We start from the raw sequence: 17,892 nt of genomic DNA on the forward strand, positions 1-17,892 counted from the left end.
CCAGATGCGCTGTCCCCCGAGTCGCTCTGTCCCCAGTTGCGCTGTCCCCAGATGCACTGTCCCCCGAGCCGCGCCGTCCACGGAGCCGCGCTGTCCCCGCGCTGCCCTGTCCCCCGAGCCGCGCTGTCCCCGCGCTCCCCGCGCTGTCCCCGAGCTGCGCTGTCCCCGCGCTGCCCTGTCCCCCGAGCCGCGCTGTCCCCGCGCTCCCCGCGCTGTCCCCGAGCTGCGCTGTCCCCGCGCTGTCCCCTCGTGCCGCGGGCAACAGCGCCATCTCGTGCGCTCCCGCGGCTCCAGCGCGGCGAGGGCGAGGGCCGCAGCGCCGCCGACCCCGACCCCACAGCAAAGCCCTCACTTCAGCCCCAAGCCCCCCACCTCAGCCCCACCATCCCTGACTGCGAATCCTTTGCCTCAGCCCCGCTGACCCTGACCCCAAACGCGGGGTCCCGCCTTGTCCCCAGAACCGGGAGGGTCCCTTATCCCCGTGGCTCACCTCCCAGTAGATGTCATCCTCAAAGCAGGTCTCGTCCGCAGGATCGCCCCAGATCGGCAGCTTCAGGATGCCCCCTGGAAGCAGCGAGGCAGGCCGTGAGGCAGGCGGTGTGGGGCAGGGTTCCCTCCCCATTGTAAGGAAGTGACCCCAAGTCAGTCTCCAGGACTCTTTGCTTGGGGCCTTCCCTGGTTTCCTCTCCCTGCAGACCAGATGCGTCCGATTTCTGGGCTCTCCCTCTTGTTCTAGCAGGGGGACTCTCAAAGGAGCAGGTCTGCATCATGCCGTACCAAGAGGGTGACTGCGTAGGGGAGCGGGTATTTCCTCTCCTGTTAGCCATGAACTCCACATGACTGCTGGCAGTGGGATCTAAACAGAGACCTGCTGCTTGCTCACAACCCTGAGCTATCCCAGAAGAGGCCATCCTAATCGGGAAGGTGGGAAGGAGGCAAGACAGGGTTTCTGCCATGCTCCAGCTGCCCACAGAGCGGCAGCAATGACATGTTGGATGGGAGAAGGTGGACAGAGTCCACCAGTCCAGGCAGCAAAGGGAACAAGCCGAGCACTCCCATGTTGCTGCTTAGCGCTGGACTAATGCAAACTCCAACTCCATCTCCCTGCAAGCAGAAACCAAGGCTGTGATCTGACCCACGCTAGAATGGATCCCTCTTTTCTCTAAACCCGTGCGAGTTTCCTGGGATTCACGAGTTCCCCTTTGCTACCCAGTTCCTTCCATCCCTGTGGGCTTTGGGACAGTCCTATCTACAGGGTGATGTGAGCAAGCTTGGGGTTGCTGTTTCTGCCAGGGGGTGCAACCCTCTCAACATAAGTAGGAAGGATCCATACGGCCAAAGGGAGGAGTACATGGTCATCCAGTTCAGCCACAGGCTGGACTCAACCTTCCCCTCTCCATGCGCCCCTCCTCCTTACCCACAAGGGCCCCCCCAGCCAAAGCCATGACGAGAGACACAACAATGCCGGCTGCCTGGAATCCTCCTTGGACACTGGGTGTCCGGGTCTTGTAGCTGCCAGTGAAGTCAAAGGCCTTGATGAACCTGCCGAGGACAGAAACGATGGGGATTGCTTGCAGCAGGAGACCTTCCCCAGCTGGAGGAAAGCTATGCTGAGCCAGGCTAGAGAAGCTGTGCGCCTTGCTCCCTCAGGACTCCCTCCTCTGCAGAGAACTAGAAGAATGTTGCAGTGGCACAAAACACTGCTCACTTCCTCTTCCTCTGGCCCCTGGCAAAGATTTAACTAGGAGGAGCAGCCCAAAATATAAACATTTCTTTTGGATTTCAGATCTTCAGCCTTCACCTGATCCCCAAAACAGTGCAGAGATAGAAAGAAGAACCGTCCCCCATCCGTTGTGCCCCAGAACACAGGGCACAATCCTCTAAGGACTGGGGTTATCGCTCATCTTTTGAGGACAGCAGAGGAGTGTTAGCTACAAGAGATTAGTCTTTCACAATTCAGCAAGCCCAAATTAGCCAGTCCAACGTGTGTTCTTGAGGAGGGAAAGGGACAATTCTGAACACAAAGTAAAGGCTATTAATTGATGCTGTCTTCCAGCCCAAGGAGCCCCAGAAAAAATCTGTTGTTATGGAAGAGTTTCAAGCTGTCTGCCTTACCCTTCCTTTCCATACACATCCTCCGTGGCTGCAGCTGCGGTGATGGCTCCCACAATGCCCCCAATAAGGCCCGGCATGCCATGGAGGTTGTGGATGCCACATGTGTCCTGGATGTGCAACCTGGATTCCAAAACAGGCTGAGGGGAAGGGAAGCAGAGAGAGATCAGGCATACGAGCACAATCCTGGAAAGGAATTACTTCCTTCCACGGAGGACTGGGATCAGCAGGGAAGGAAGAGTGGGTCCCATTCAAGAACTAAGGGCTTGCAGACAATGATTGAGCCAGGCTTAAACTGTAATGAAAACATATCCTGCAAATATTCTCCTATTGGGGCCTTCCTGAGAATTCTGAAGCAGTAGATGGAGTCAAATGAATCTCCAAAAGGGACAGTGGAAAGCAGGAACCCTCAATGGGAAATGAATCCATTCTTGGTCTCCTCAGCAGGACCAGGGCTGCAATTCCTCACACAGCACTCACCGTGAGGTAGACATACCCCACTGTGGACACGATGCCACAGATGAACCCAACAATGAGGGATCCATAAGGAGTCAGCATCATCTCTGCACTGGTGCCCACGGCCACGCCGCCAGCCAGCGTTGCATTCTGGATGTGAACCTGTAGAAGTAACTGTCCTGTCTTACCATCTTAGAGGGATCCCAATTGCTCAGGGATGGTGCAGATGGTAAAGCAGGAGAATCAGCTCTGAAAATGTTTCCAGAGGAAAGATCAGGGCCCATTTTCCTGCTTGCTGGGGAAAAACAAGAGGAGATGAACAGGCAGCCTCTGTTGTAGCATGGCTGCGCGTAGACTCCCACTCCCCATACCACACACGCTCTTTGCATCCACAAAGCTGGGTGAGGAGTTGTGATGAGATGGAAATTGTCTCACCCGTGTGTCACGCAGGCTCTGCTGTCACACAGTTGTGCACCCACACACATAACATGTACAAGTCAGCCCCCCTATTGCTCACAAGCTGCTGCACAGGCCCTGCTCAGCTTGCTGGAGAGTGCTGCCAAACACAGCTCTGCAACATGGCCATCAGAAGCTCTCCTGGCACAGCACGTCAGTGTGTGTGTGACCCTGCTCTGCCTTAGGTTCACCACGCACAGGGCATCACCCAGTTCTTTCCCTGCGCGCCTTGAGCACCACAGGACTCACTACCTGCCTGCTTATTCCAAATAACCTCTAGTTTTCTGGCATGGTGGCTGGTTGCACCATCGTGCCCTGAAATGCAGTACCTTTTCAGCAAATGAAAAGTGGCAATCCCTTTCTGGCCCCTTGATCAACCTAGTGATAAGTCCTCTGGGCAGCACAGGGCTCTTTGTCCCCAGCTTACCATGTCAAGCTTGCCTTTCTTCTGCAGCATGCTGGAGAAGGCCATTGTAGTGAGGACACAAGCAGCCAGTGAGCAGTACGTGTTAATGGCAGCCCGGTGCTGGGCATCTCCATGTTCAGAAACTGCTGAATTAAAACTGGGCCAGTACAGCCACAGATACAGGGTACCTGGTGGGATGGGGAGTAGGGGACAGAGAACAGGAAGGGAAAAGAAAGAATACAGGGATTGAAAAATCCCTAAAAGGAAGATCTTTCTGTGCACAGACAAGTTAAATCCTTGGGCTCACTAGTGCTGCTGCCCCAGTGCTGTTCTCTCCACTACGGGACCAGCATCAGTAGGCACTGGCAGAGGAGGGAAAGTGAAACACTTACTTGGCACCATCTCAACCCAAGCCCTGATCAAGGGCACTGGGTAGCTGTAAGTTTTAAAAAAGTGGGATAGAGTGTTCCTCAGCACCATGCCCTGGTTTCAGTCCAGTTTCTCCAGGGACACAGGAGGCACCAACTCACTGTAGCTGAGCAGTACACATATACCAACTCCACTGAGGCTGGGGTTGACTCACCAATCATAGCGAAGAGGTCAGAGTGGTACACAGAGCCCTGCTTGTCCTTACTCTGCTCCAAGTTGGGTCTGTACAGGATGCGTGTCACAGTCAGGCCAAAGTAGGCCCCAAAGGTGTGAATGGTCATGGAGCCACCTGCATCTTTAACCTATAGCCATGGAAAAACAGAGGTTCCCTTATGGAATCTCCTCCTTTCATTCTGGAGAAGAGATCTGGTTCACATCATGCTCAGCCTGTCTGCCCATTTGTCCTTCCAGTCTGCAATGGAAGGACATGGTCATGGGGAGAGGGGGGAGAGGGGGACACAAATGCTCTGTCTCTGCTATTTATCCTGCTCTTTTGGTCCTATGTATGGTCATGCCAATCATCTTAGCTCCCCCTTGGAAGGCATCAAGTCAGAAGGGAATTTCTGTCCCAATGACAGGCGGGTTGCAACGATATCCTTAAAACAAACTAGGATTGACCTTCTTCCATCACCAGCTGAAACAGGCACAAGACTGAGCATTACATATAGAGTAGTTTATCCCTTTTACCTCAGGCTTTTATACAAATATTGAAAAGCCACAAGTATTACAAGCAGAAACAGATAGGAGCAAGATCTCCTAGTGTCTGAAGCAGTTCCCCTTGAACGCTGGCGATGATGCTGTGAACGCAGACTTCCTGTTGGCTTATGAGGGATTGGATCAAGGGTCCTTGCTGTCCCTGACTGCCCTGGCAGTGGGGAACGGGCTCGATATGGTGGTACCAGGCCACCTTTGACAAAGCAACCCCATAACCTCTCTCTGGATCTTTGTCCTCCTCTCCTCCTCTGTCTTATTGCCTCAAAAATTTGTGGTTGCTTTGCTTTTCTACTTTTTTAACTGCCTCAGGACTCCTACAGCTGCTGCAGTTCTCTCTCGCTAGCTGCATTTGCCCAGAGCTGGTGTCAGGAGCATCACCTACAGAGATGGGGTAAGAAGCAGCCACACAAGACAGCAAAGGCTGAACCCTGTGCATGGCTGCTCCCTGGACTCATTTACATAATGTAATGAGGCTAGAGGGAATCCCAGAGGGTATTTCAAAGGCACACAGTCAAGATAGTCATGATGCTGTCAGATGAGAATTCCTCTTTTCCCGCATCCGTGAAGGATCCCTGCCTCATGTTTCGAATTAGCAGGCTATTGGCTCTCCAAAGGCGCCTTTTCCTCCATGTGAAGACTATTTCAGGGTTCCCATTGCTCAGGCTCTCAGCTTCACCTCTACTTTCTCTCTGGTTCTACAAGTGCATTTCCATCCCTCATACCAGGAAAATGAAACTCTGATTGGCAATTAGAAATAAATAAATCTCTATTTCTCCAAAGGTTTTGCCCTCCTTTCCCTCATGCCAGGTTGGGTCCCATGTGTGCTCAGGTTTTCTGGGAGCCTCTTTGCTTTCCAGCCTCCACTTTGTCACCTGTTTTCCTTCTCCAAAGCCCATATTCCAGCAGGGGAAGCAGCCAAGAGGGAAATCTCTGACAGGCATGAAGAGAATGACTGGCCCTTTGTGTCAAGACTCCTCAGCTGCCTTGCGAGCCTCAGAAGAGGGACCCAGTGCTCTTGACTCATCAGGCTTGTGTGTAAAACCCTGGGAAACCTCCTTTCTCAGGGAAAGGAGGGGCCAGACCATAGGGGAGTGGCTCCTGCCGTCCCCATCCTTTCTAATTCTGTTACTTTTTCTCCCTGAATTATTGCGTTTCAAATGCTGATGAAGGCAAGGGCTTGGTGGAGCCATAGCAAAGGGAGACGTTTTGAAGAGACATGCAGAGAGGAAGAAATGGAACCAAGCTGGTGCTGCCTAAAGGAAAGCCTTACATGAAGCAGGTTGAGGAGGATGTACTCATTCACTGCAAAGAGCGTGACTTGAAATAAAGTCATGATGAGGAGCTGTATGGGGCTGGTTTTGCCCAGGATGGCCCCAAAGGCAACGCACACAGAGCCCACACAGAAATCAGCATTGATCAGGCTGAAAGAGAAGACAGGAAATTATGGTTTAACAAAGAAGTACTATTTCACAACTCACCCTCACCCACCCCCAGCTCAAGAGAATCCCAGCCCAGGACAAATAGGTGATTAGGAGACCCTGGATTTTCCACTGACCTTCCTCACATCTTGACATATTGTCCGGTTAAGGTGCTTTCCCCCAGATTATTTTAACAATAAAATGTAAGATCATATAAGTCATATAAGATGATACCCCAGAGCCCATATCTTTCCTTACTTCTCCACTCCAATGAGGATCTTTCCAGTCTTGAAAGAGTGGAACCAGCCTTGCATCAGGAGAGCCCACTGGATCCCAAAGGCAGCGAGGAGGAAATTGAAACCCACAGCTCCGAATCCATAACGCTTGAGGAACATCATGAGGAAGCCAAAGCCCACAAAGATCATCACATGGACGTCCTGGAAAGCTGTGCCAGGGGAAGGAATCATCAGCTCTGCAGGGAAAGGTAGGGCCGCGAATGCCATTTGAATCCAGCAGCGGAGAGAAACTAAGCGTGTCAATGACAGTAGCGAAGAAATTCGAGGGAAAAATGTGTGCGTTTGTCACACGCCCCCTCATTTCTAAGTTTGAAGAAGCTCAGCTTTTGGAAACTGGCTTTTGGTTAAGAGGTTCAGGCTTGAAAGCTAAAAATGCTTACTGAAAGCAGTTTGCAAGGGAAGATTGGAGGTTAAAGGAGTGGCAAACGAAAATATTTTTCTGTTTAAATTGTTTTTTCCTTTTTTGGAAAACTGAGAAAATATCAAGTAAAACGAATAGTGTCCAAGTTTTGTTAAAAGCATACGAATGGCCACTTTGAGTAGGCCCATCTAACCAAGGGTCCTGGCTCTGTTGATGGCTTGGAGCCAGTATTTAGGGAAGAGGATAAGAACAGGGGAAACTTACATTTTTTAAAAAAATTAAACAGTAAACCTTTTTTTTTTCTGTCCATCAACCTGTGCAGGCCAATCCACTGCGCAGCGCTCATAACCATTATTTCTTCCAGCTGTCATAGCTAACCTTCCTGAGAGAAGTGGTGACTGTTGGGATATATAGTGATAGCTATATAACTGTTTCTGGCTTTTCCCTTTAATTGATCTAATGGGTCTCCCTTTGACATAGGAACTAGCATGTGGGAAGATGAGCTCTGAGCAGTGCTGGAACAGAGGCACGCTCTCCCTCTCCTGTTGTGGTGAACCTCACTCCACTGAAGTCAGTGGCAAAATACTCTTGACACCGGGATCTCACTTTCTGAGAGTTTCACTGCTTAATTGTTCCCTTCAGTCTGGAGCAAGAGTCATCCGCACCAGAGATATCCAGTTCTTCCAAGAGTGCTCATACCTGCTAACTCTGGTCCCTCAGATGCCCTTCCCCGAGGGAAACTGTACCTGTGTGACTGTGAGCCTCTTGAGACACATTCTTGGTGCAATAAACTTGGTTTACTTTTTAATGTTGCATCATTTCTTTCAGATAAACATCACTTTGCAATTAAGTGAGCTGAAAAGCTGCATAATTACAAATTAAATCATGCATACACTCACACTGGAGGCTGCTCTGCCCATGAAAAGAGCAGGACACCCAAGGCTGGGTTCCCCCACCAGGAGACTCCCACTAGCAAACTAACACTGTAGAAGAGGTGAACACAGCAAATACAGAGCTACATCAGCAATTTCTGCATCATGCAGGGCACAGAACACTATAGCCTCTATAGCCAGCAAAGGCTGTGCACCTCAGAGCAGGTATAAGCTCAGAGCAAAAGAAATTCAGTAACTGAGAATATGCTCTACTCCTAGCCTGTGCTGGCCCTTCAGTGTGCAGGGAGCCCAGCAGGCCTGGATCACCTCCTGCAGGGACAATGGGACTGTATCCACTGCTTCCACTAAGGGCTGGATGAGGATTTGGGTGAGCTGCAACTCTGCAGAAGTCTTAGCTTCTGTCCATTGGTACTTTCCAAGATCTTGCAACTTGCTTAAGGACAAGCATTTGAACAGGCTCCAGCAGTGTAGTGCCAAGTTGCATAGACAGATTAATTTTCTTGCTTTTAAAAATGCTCCCCACACCTAAGAAATTCCTTGCAAAACAACAAGGACACAAGACCTGCAGCTGATACTGTTCAGCGGAGGTCATTTCAAGTGCACTTCTCTGCATGTCCGAAGGACCAGTCTTCATAACGCTGATTTTACTATACAATCTTTCTCTTTGCAGCTATATTTATTCTCACCACATCTCTTCTCAAGGATAAGCTGCAAAATGCATGGCGAGAATGATCTGCTGCCATTTGCATTATATATTCCTGCTGAATCCTCCTGAAAGCAGAAATATGTAGGTCAAAATTAAGGTTGCAGACTGTGTGTCCTCCAAAAACACAGAGGATCCTGATTGTGTGTTAGACCCTGTACAAACATAGAAGGAAGAACAGGTCTTTCCTCAGACTGCACCCAGTCTAAAGCCTCGCATTTGTTTTCCTTTGAGAAGAATAAGATATTTTTGCGACTCACAAGTAGCCCAGGTGCTTCTAAGCCCTAAAGTTTTTGTGACCTTGCTTTTGTGGGAGGGCAATTGCCTTCGCTATCAAGAGGAAGTGTTTGGGCTTTGGGAATACTACCTGTACTGAAGTATCTCATTTCTTTCCCTTATAGATGATTCACCCATATATCAATATCAATATGTGATTCAAAACTAAAAGAAATTGTAGTGCTGACTGCAGTTGAACTGGCAGCTGTGGAAACGGGCACCGCCAATACAACTGCGCATAGGCTTCCTCCTGCTTGGATTTCCTAAACATCTCTAGGCTTGGAGGACTCTTCAGTTTGTCACTGCAACAACTTTGCCATTGCAGATAGCTCCTTTGGACAGTAGCAGTCACAGAAACATTAAGGCAAATGATTCATGTGTGTTTAACCATCTCAGTCTCTTCTAAGCAGAGCTGGACGGACACAAAGATCAAAATGCCAGGGCTCTGTCATCGTGCCATGTTTGCCCATCTTTAGAGAGAGAGAGAGAGAGAGAGAGAGAGAATTTCTGACTAGATAATGGAGAAAAAATAGCTCTGCTTTTGGGCACATGAGCCCTTCCTCAGGTCTGAAATAGAAACAGAATTCAAAGTTAAACTGAGAACAGTTGCTCTGAGGTTGATTTAATTATGTGAATCTGTTAAGCCATTTGAGGGAAAATACTCAGTGCTGTGGAGCAAAGCTGGGTTATGAGTACAAAAGAGATACAAGCTCCTTGGCCTAAAAATTTGCCTCCCTGATGTCCTCCCAGCATTACGGTGACAACAACAGCACTTGTGCACTGCTGCTGCTGCTTCACATAGACCTGTGTGGGCTTAGTCCAAAGTGCAGGATCTTGACAAAGAGCTCAAGGGAGTCATGGCCTTAGACTAACCAGAATGCCAGCTGAACAACTGGTTTTTGTAAGCAAATCTTTCTCTGAAATAGCTAATCCTCAGCAGGCACAGGTTTCTACAGCTCCTGTGATTTATAAGGTGTTTTTAATGGAAATGTTCTAAATAGATCCATGACTCAGGCCTGTTACTTCCTTGGAAACAATTGCCTACAGAAGCAGGGTGTTTCCAACGGCTGACAAAGAAGATGACCAGCACTGGAGATCAAATCCAACCAAACACACCACCTGGTCAAAAAGGCTTTAAGCACCTAAACCCCCCCTACTGCAATATGATGCAGTGGCTGAAGAGCCCTGGGAACCTGGCAGGTCAGGAGATCTCCAGCATCAAAATGGTGGTAACGAAAGCATAATTTACTAGTGAGGGGGAGGACGTAGGAAGAGGAGGAAGATGTCGCAGAATCTAGACAACCGTTCCTCTGTATGTACAGAAAAGCTTGCTCTTTCCAGAGCCAAAGGAGGGGGCAGCAAGCCAAAACTTGAAAGAAGCTAAGAACACGTCAGCCCTATTCCTGGAAAAAAGACGTCATTTACCGGTGTCACAGTACCCTGTTGACAGTGCCCCAAGAGCATTGGGAGGCCACAAGGCTTTTGTCTTGCTCTTTGGTAAGTCTCAGACCAGACCCAAAGCAAGAGCCCGATTCTCCAGGAATAATCAGAGATGTCACCTCTGACAGGCTGTGTCCCAGGCTAGATATATCCAGGGAAGATAAAAGAAGCTCTTGGCAAGGGCTTGTCCTTCTAAATCTTCCCCTTCACCTTCTCCCAAATCCACACATAGAGCTGTGGGGCAATGAAGCCATTTTCTGGGTAGTGGGTATGTGCTGAGCTTGTTGTAGCAGACATTAGAGCAGCACTCACAGTCCTGTAACATGGCGCAGGCTCTTCCATCCCTTTCTCCTCAAGAGCTCTCCTGAGAGCCTGTCTGGGGGTGTTCGCTCATATAAGATGGAAGATCTAAGCCCGTCTCTCACTGCCTTTTCTGAAGATTGCCCTTACTTTTCCTCCTCGCAGGGACGGCAGTCTCAGGAGCCTGTGAAAGAGCCTAGCTCCATCCTAGCGCCAGAAGGCACCTCTCCAAATTACAGCCCTCATCTGCAAGGAATAAGGTCATGGGGAGACCTTAAGGAGCAGAGCCAGGGAGCAGAGAGATGGGTTGGTCCAGCAGGAGGGACCTTGCAGCTGGGGCTGGGACGCTGGGGAGGGCTGTGCTGGGAGCAGAGTTTGCAGATACATGCAGTGTTGAGGGATGGGGCCAGCCAGCACTCGGACTAGGGTTCTCAAATACTCACACGGGTATCGGAAGTAGAAATCATTCTCCATGTCACTGGTCACATTCATCTCTTGCTTCTCTTCCTCCCAGTGTGCATCAGCTTCGGGGCCGAAGCGCACAAAGACCCCGAAAAGGATGATCATAGCCACCTCCCAGAGAAGGCATGTGAGTGGGAGCCGCCAGCGCATGTACGTGTTCTTTGCCATCCCCTGGTGCCTTGGCCGCTCCATGTGCAGAGATCCCCAGGGCGCAGCAGAATGCGTGAGCCCGCGTCCCCCGTGCCCACAGGAGGCAGGCGACACAAATAAGTACGAGAGTGCAAGGTGGGGCTCAGGGAGGTGCCTCTGCAGGATCACGTTTCAGAGTGCAGAAGGTTTGACAGAGTTGCTCTTGCCTTCCTTCCTCCCCAGGAGGAGGGCCAGGTCTCCAGCACCTTTCCTCTGAGCTGCTCCAAACACCTCTGAGCCCTGCCTCTGAGGGTGACTGCAAGAGGCGTGAGGTCGGTGCCTAGCAGGGAGTGGAGTCCAGGCATCCTGCCTCCTGTTATGCCCTGCCCCACACCCCTTCCTTTCCCCTTGCAGGATCAGGACTGGACGTAGGAGTCCTGATCCTCAGCTCCTGCTGCCCTGACCACCTTCCCTTCCTACACGACATGGCGGCCTGCTTCCCTCGTCATGGATCTAGCTCTGCAAACATCCTTTCCCAGCTGCTACTGAGGATGAAGGCAGGGTGTCCCTCACCCTCGCCCAGGCATCAGCTGCCCTATTTTCCCCTCACAAGTTCCTCCTGTCGCATGGGGCAGAATAGCAGCCCCGGGAGGCCCTTCTCCCCGTGGGGGGGGAAGGGTGGTGAGATCTTTCTCCTCCTTGCTTTCTGGCATGCATCTGGACAATCAATCACACCTTCTAAGCTAGGATGAAGGTGAATGGGGCTGGGTCTCCCACCCCATGCAGGGCAATGCCCAGAGCCTCTTGAGCAATACCAAACTATTACAGGGGCTTGTTTCCTCCAGCGAGCCTCTGCCAGGCTCCAGATGCGAAGCTGGGGAGACACAGCCCTGGCAGAGCTGGGAGCTGCCCAAGGGCTGCCCACTCCCTCCTCACTGCCCTGCAGACAGCTGTCTGAGCAAGGGCAAATCAGGCTGAGCCCAGAGTCCAAATTCTCTGTAAATGACCAAGAGAAAAAGAAGTTGTAGGGCCTCCCCACATCCCTGCCAAGGCAGCCTGAATCACTGGGTTGGGCATGGGTATTGCAGTATATTTTGGGGAAAGAAGTTGGCGGCACTGTTCCAGGAGGAAGAGGAAGATACATGCTTTAAATCAATGCCAGGATCATATAGATATGCAATGGCACTGCCAAAGCTGCCATATATTTACAGGGATGTAGAACTGACACATATCCCTTTCATTTCCCAGAGTGTTTCATCCTCCACATCATCCCGGCAAGACAAGCTGGCACAAGCTCTATCAACGAGAACAATAGGTCTGAGATGGTGCCGGGGATGGGGTTGGAGACCTCAGTGCCCTGCAGCCTCCAGCTGGAGGCTAAAATCCCCTCCTCCACGCGCCCTTGGAGAAAGCACTGTTGCCCAGCAGGGCTCAGCTCAGCTTGGCCATGTCCCCTCCTGACAACTGATATCTTTCTGTCCCTCCAGCATGTTCAGTGCATCTGCACTGCACTGCAGGGCTGCCTGGAAAAGAGGGGAAACCTAAGGTAGGTGAATGGAAAAAGATAGATTTTTCCATTGCACATGAAAGAGCACAAGACATTTCTGGTATGGGACTTCCCTTAGCGTTACATGAATAAGCACAAACACAACACTCCATTTTTTCATTGTTCTGACAGTGCTTCAAGTCTCAGCAGAACCACGTGCTCTTTCCCCAAAGACTGAGGCAAGTCCTTCAAGCAGATCCCAGTTCCTTCTTCTGGCTGCGGGCCCCAGAGGTGCCTCTCAGTACTCAAGAGATGAAAGACTGCAAGCCAGGCAAGCTGCCCAAATTTGCTGATGGCATCTAACTGTGACCTGCAGGCTCAGCAAACGGTACTGATTTCCATGTTGATAAGGTAATAATTTAAGTTTATCATTATTTCTTATTTGCTTTCTTCTTAAAATGGCAGACGGCAGAAAAATGCACCTGATAGTCTTTGAGAGACTGGTGGCAACACAGAATCATTCTCAAATCTCATTTAAGAGGTCTGAGCCTCACGCAGGCAGCAGGGCAGAGGTATCTTTGGAAAGAGCTGAGGAAATGCAACTCAGAAGCAAAGAGCACTTCTTTATGACAGAGGAATCAGCTAGCAATTAGGATGCACCATGGAGGGCGAGCTGGGAGTAAGACAGCAAGTAAGCCCTTGAGGCTGCCCAGCAGCTGAGCTCTCTATGGGAAATTCATTACAGACCAAGGCAGCATCTGAAATGAACCTTCTTTGCAGGGGATGAGGAAAAATATGTTATACATTGAAAAGAACTGAGCAATATCTTGAAACAAGATCTGCTGGGCCAACATCAGTCCCAATGACTCAGTCTGGTGTGCCAGGCTGGTTCCTTTAGTCCTCCTGAGAGAGAACACTGGGCTCCTTCCTCCAGCCCCAGAGAACTGCTAGGAGGTTGGAGCCAGAATCCAGTACTGCACTTGTCTCTGCAAGGGACCAGGCTGTCACCGCTCCCCTCCTATCCTCAGAGGAGCTGAAGAAGAGGGAACTCATGGCTGAGGACTAGAGCTGGCCATTTCAGCACTTCAGCATAGTGTTTCTGCAGGCTCAAAAGGGCTGGCTGAACTCCCTTTTCCAGGCTTCGGCCCTGTGCTCATTACCAGGACAGTGTTAGGGACATGGGTGCAGGCAGTAGCTCCAAATCCGCGTGTGATCTGACTCTTACACTGTATGTCTGCACACCATGTTCCTGCCTGTCTGTTAGGGCTCGCTGTGCACTGGCTGTCTTTGATGGTCTCCATAGGTCTCCATACCCTGAGGGTCTGTACCGTCATGCCTATCATACTGAGGGACATGCTCCTTCCTGTACCAACAGGCCTGTCTGTCCAGCCCTCTTTGGACCCGCACAAGCAGAGCCTCAGTCTGCTTCAGCAGGGACGCACTGTCCTCACACACCCCAAGGGCACCTGCCTCACCTGAAACAAGAGCAGAGTTTGTTCTCCTGAGGATCAGCAGTCCCTGCGGGGATGCTGTTCAGAGCTGTCCCACTATGTTTTTGGGCCTCCCATTACACATGGGTTCTGCAGGGTGTGTTCAGCCATACAGACAAGAAGGCTAGAAATAAGCTAAAAATCCGTAAACAATACTGGAGCCCTAATCACTAGAAGCACTGTTGACAGTTGTATGTTCTCCTGCCAGCTAGGTGGGAGGACCAGTCTTCAGCCCTGCCCTAGAGCAGCTCTTAGAAACTTCAAGAGGAGAAAACTCAAAGGCACAAAAGAACATTTTATAGCGTAAGGGAACTCGCTGATGGCTATGCTGCCAGGCGTTAGCAATTACTCTGTGTGATTGCCCTTTAGTGGAAGAAACTAAACTGCAGTGCTTTCCAGTGAGGGGTCCCATTGACCTGGCAGTATCCCCAAAAAAGCAGCTTGCTAAGCCCTCTCCCTGCAGAGACAGGGCTATGCTGCAGACTCTGGGAGTCAGGGAGCTCCTACAGTCCTGATGGTCCCTCACACAGGCCTTCCCGTGCTGCAGCAGCTCTGTTCACTGACCTCCTTCCTACCTGCTCTGTCCCTTGCCTTTCTCCTCCGTGTCTGAGCGCAGCGCTCCCATTATGGAGGCAGAGGGCAAACGGTAATAGCTTTTCCACTGGCCTGATAGTCTCACCTTGTTGCACTGCCTCGCATTATTCCTCCTTATCGACCTGCAGATCAGCACTTTGCCACTGCAGTATGATCAGAGCCGGCATGCTCTGCTAGCTGCCCCGCATACAGGGGCTGACTCCTTATTCGCTCTCACCTGCCAACGATGGAAAAGCCTATCAAAGGACTGGCTTCTCACGAGGCTCCTTTGCGGGGCCTGGACAATACTAGAAAGACTGAGGGAGACAGCACTCTTACCACCGGGTACTGGAGAGGCTCGGGAATGCAGCCTTGGAAGGGGGACAGCACAGGGTACATGCAGCATAGAGTCCTCTTGGAGTTATATACCGCTTAAAGAAGCAAACTGATGGAACTGGCCCCAGAGGGTTACTCTGGTGATCAGCCTCTTGATATGGAGGCTCCTTGCTGCACGGCAGCTGTACAACTCGCCCTGCCTGACCAGCCAAGTCATTCAAGTGATGCTTCCTTATGCTGCCCTGAGAGCAAAGCAAGCGAATGAGGGCTCCTCTAAGGTAGTGTGGTCATGCTGGAGGCTGCATTAGGCAGATCTAAGGGGCTATTAGGGGTGCTAAGCTCTACAGGGAGTCTCCTGCCAGCACAGCAGTCCCTAGCCCCTGCCCAACCTGTGCACCTCTGATCACAGGTGCCTCTGCAGCTTCGCAGGCAGAGGGTTTCCCAGAGCAGGTTAGACCAAGTCCTTTACCTCCATCCTGTAAGGTACCTAGCTGCACCATACAATGTATGGGACAGATTTCACACCCCAGTCACAAGTGCCAAGCTGCTTAAAAGTTCTGTTCAATGCCAATGTGAGCCAGTACGTGGCCTAGTAGAGGGACTGATTGTCTACATCACCACTGAATTTGGCCCATCATGTCCTGTGCCCATTAGCATGGCAGCTAAGTGCTAGATCCGTAGCAAGCTGCCCATCTACTTGTAACGGAAAATCCAAGTCCCCACTCTGCATCCACTGTAGGATCCCAGCAGTAGAGGTGGCTGGAGCTGGGACTGGGGAGGGAAAGCTACTGCTGCAGGCAATTCCCTGCCTCTCTGGCAGGGCAGGGTGCCCAACAAATGCATTTTGCTTCCTCTCTTTCTCTTTCTCTTCTTTCTCTCTCTTTCTTCTCTTTCTTCTTCAGTGCATACATGAGTGTATAGGTGTCAATAAACTTATCTAGGAGGCAGCACTGCCTTCATGGTACCATGCTAACTCTGTAAGGAGATGGCTGCAGTTTAGTTTCCAATTAATACCCTGGGTATGGTTACCAGAAATGACGCAGGGAGGCTCCTCCAGGCCCCATCTGCCCTAGGTCCCCTGAGAAAATCAGCTGGATCATTCAGGAGGGAGAGGGAAAGGTGTATTTGCCCTTCTGCTCTGGAGACATGGGAATAGTCAGGCCTTAGGTGCCTCGGGAGGGCTCTGGGTGAGAGTTGCACTGTACTGGCCCTAGCTGGGTCTCTCCCAGTTTCTCACTTTTACGAGCACTAAAAATATTTTAGAGATGCAATAACAAAATCCAGAGTACTCAGAAATCCCTCCCTCTTGCCCGGAGGCTTCACCCTGGAGAGGAGGGAAGGGGGGCTCCTTGGTTCACTGCGAACTGTCTCAGCAGATCTTATCACCATGAATGTTGGGGCAAAGGGATGTGCTGGCTCCGAGAGGTGACCCCAGACAGTATGTATGGCAGATCACGCTTCTTCTAGAGGGAACATGGCAGGACATGTCCTGGTACGTCCTTCAAGTGTGATGACGCATTGCAGGCTTTGTGGCCTTGCCGGCTCAAAGGAGATACCCAGGCATCTGAGCAGGGACAGAGGGATGTTATCTTTGGCTTGCGGCTTCTGGGGATAATTTGCTGCTTATAGAACTGACAAGGGGCTGTGTGGAGCAGTCAGCAAAGGAGAGCAAGCTTGGGCCTGGAGGCGTACTGGGGAGGGCAGAGCTGGAAGTACAGTCTCCAGGAAGGAATCCTGCTGCAGCATTGCAGGCCCAGACCCTGACCAGTCCCCACCTGCTTAACCTCACCTTTACCTGATTTATTTCCTGGCCACTCCAAGGATTTACTGGAATGAAGAGAATTAGATGAAACCAGCCAATATTGGAACTTTGCCAAGGGGGAACAAAAGAGTAAATAGGGACATGGGACTGGGCTAGCCCACATGCAACAGTGGAGCACCCTGGATTTATGCCAGAGCTTGCACTGGCCTGCCTAGCTCACTGGGAGCAGAACAGAAGCAGGTCAAATTCTCTTCTATGAAGATGCGGCTGAAGGAGAACCAAGGAATTTGCCTCATTTGCAGGCAACCACAATGTCTGACTGACTGCATCGTCCCCAGGAGGCATCAGTGACCTAGCAGGCCATGCTACAGTCAGACCAAAGGCACCTCCAAGGTTCTTGAGGTCCAAGAAGCACAGACAACTTTCCCACCTCTGCCCACTTCCCTTCCTGCAGATCTCTCCCTTTTAGAATACTGTTTGGAGAAACATCAGAGAGCCCTTTGCACAACCTGGCTTGCTCTTCTAAGAGAGCACAGGGCAAACCAGCAGCAGCCACTGCCACTAACCTTTGTGCATACAGCAGTACTGGAGGGAGACGATATGGGGAGACTCAGAAGGTTTCACGCTGCATGAGTCTCTGGGCCTCGTCCAGCTGTCACAGGTGACTTGTTTCTTCCGCAGGTCCTTGAGGAGTGTCCTGAAAGCAAAGTATCTGAGTCAACTCAAAACAAAATTTTTTGGCTGGCTCAGCAAAACGGAAAACAAACTTTCAGCTGGGGCTGAACAAAGCGTTGGTGCTATGAGAGACCAAGAATTTCATTTGGGTTTGGGGTTTTTGAGCCCTTTTCTGAAATGAGGTCTTGCCACTAAATATCACTCAGAGAGAGAGATTGGAAATAGATCAAAACAAAGAAAGACTTCTCTGAGTTCAGAAAAATATTTTTTGGGTCAAAGTGCCAGCCAAATGTGAGCCCAATTTACAAACGTTTTTTTCCTGTGCCCTTCCCCTCCTCCCATGAAACTGCATTTACCAGCAAGTAAATGATTGTCCAAGGAGAACCTAGGCGCCTCTGTTTGAAAGAGGAAAAGTCAGTGTCCTTGAGGAGCAGGTCAGAGAGGATGAATGTTGCAGCACGCAGCGCAAGCAGAGGACAGCGTGAAAAGTATGAGCAACTCAGCTTGCCACACTAGAAAAACAAGCAGGTCACCAGGGCTCAGTCAATATCTTTGAAGGCTTCCTGAGAGCTGGATCAGTTTTAAGAACAAATGCACTGGAGCAGGCAGGATAGGACCAGGAGCTTAAATAAAGTGGAGGAGGAGAGAGATCTCACACTCAGGACTGCAAGGGGGAGAGGAGAGATTGGTAACAATGTTTTCAGCAGAAGGATAGGAGG

The 17,892-nt window shown here is 50.7% G+C and overlaps 1 protein-coding gene across 8 annotated transcripts in view; it reads right to left on the reverse strand.

The window, feature by feature from the left end:
- Window positions 1-17,513, reverse strand: part of RHCG (Rh family C glycoprotein) — a 29,721-nt gene extending 12,208 nt beyond the window's left edge. For 5 of the 8 annotated variants that reach the window (XM_009681261.2, XM_068958747.1, XM_068958748.1 and 2 more), the window contains exons 1-9: window positions 17,065-17,513; window positions 6,250-6,436; window positions 5,844-5,994; window positions 4,014-4,161; window positions 3,452-3,618; window positions 2,593-2,730; window positions 2,116-2,252; window positions 1,418-1,542; window positions 491-564 (exon numbers count right to left, since the gene is read on the reverse strand). In XM_009681261.2, the coding sequence (XP_009679556.2) occupies window positions 491-564; window positions 1,418-1,542; window positions 2,116-2,252; window positions 2,593-2,730; window positions 3,452-3,618; window positions 4,014-4,161; window positions 5,844-5,994; window positions 6,250-6,436; window positions 17,065-17,074 (1,137 nt within the window). In that variant the 5' untranslated portion in view covers window positions 17,075-17,513. Of the gene's footprint in view, window positions 1-490; window positions 565-1,417; window positions 1,543-2,115; window positions 2,253-2,592; window positions 2,731-3,451; window positions 3,619-4,013; window positions 4,162-5,843; window positions 5,995-6,249; window positions 6,464-10,703; window positions 11,147-17,064 lie in introns of those variants that run through there. The other 3 variants (XM_068958743.1, XM_068958742.1, XM_068958741.1) reach the window with 3 other exon arrangements.
- Between the last annotated feature and the right edge of the window lie 379 nt (window positions 17,514-17,892).

The sequence above is a fragment of the Struthio camelus genome, chromosome 12 (assembly GCF_040807025.1).
Source record: "Struthio camelus isolate bStrCam1 chromosome 12, bStrCam1.hap1, whole genome shotgun sequence".
NCBI classification, from domain to species: Eukaryota; Metazoa; Chordata; class Aves; order Struthioniformes; family Struthionidae; genus Struthio; species Struthio camelus.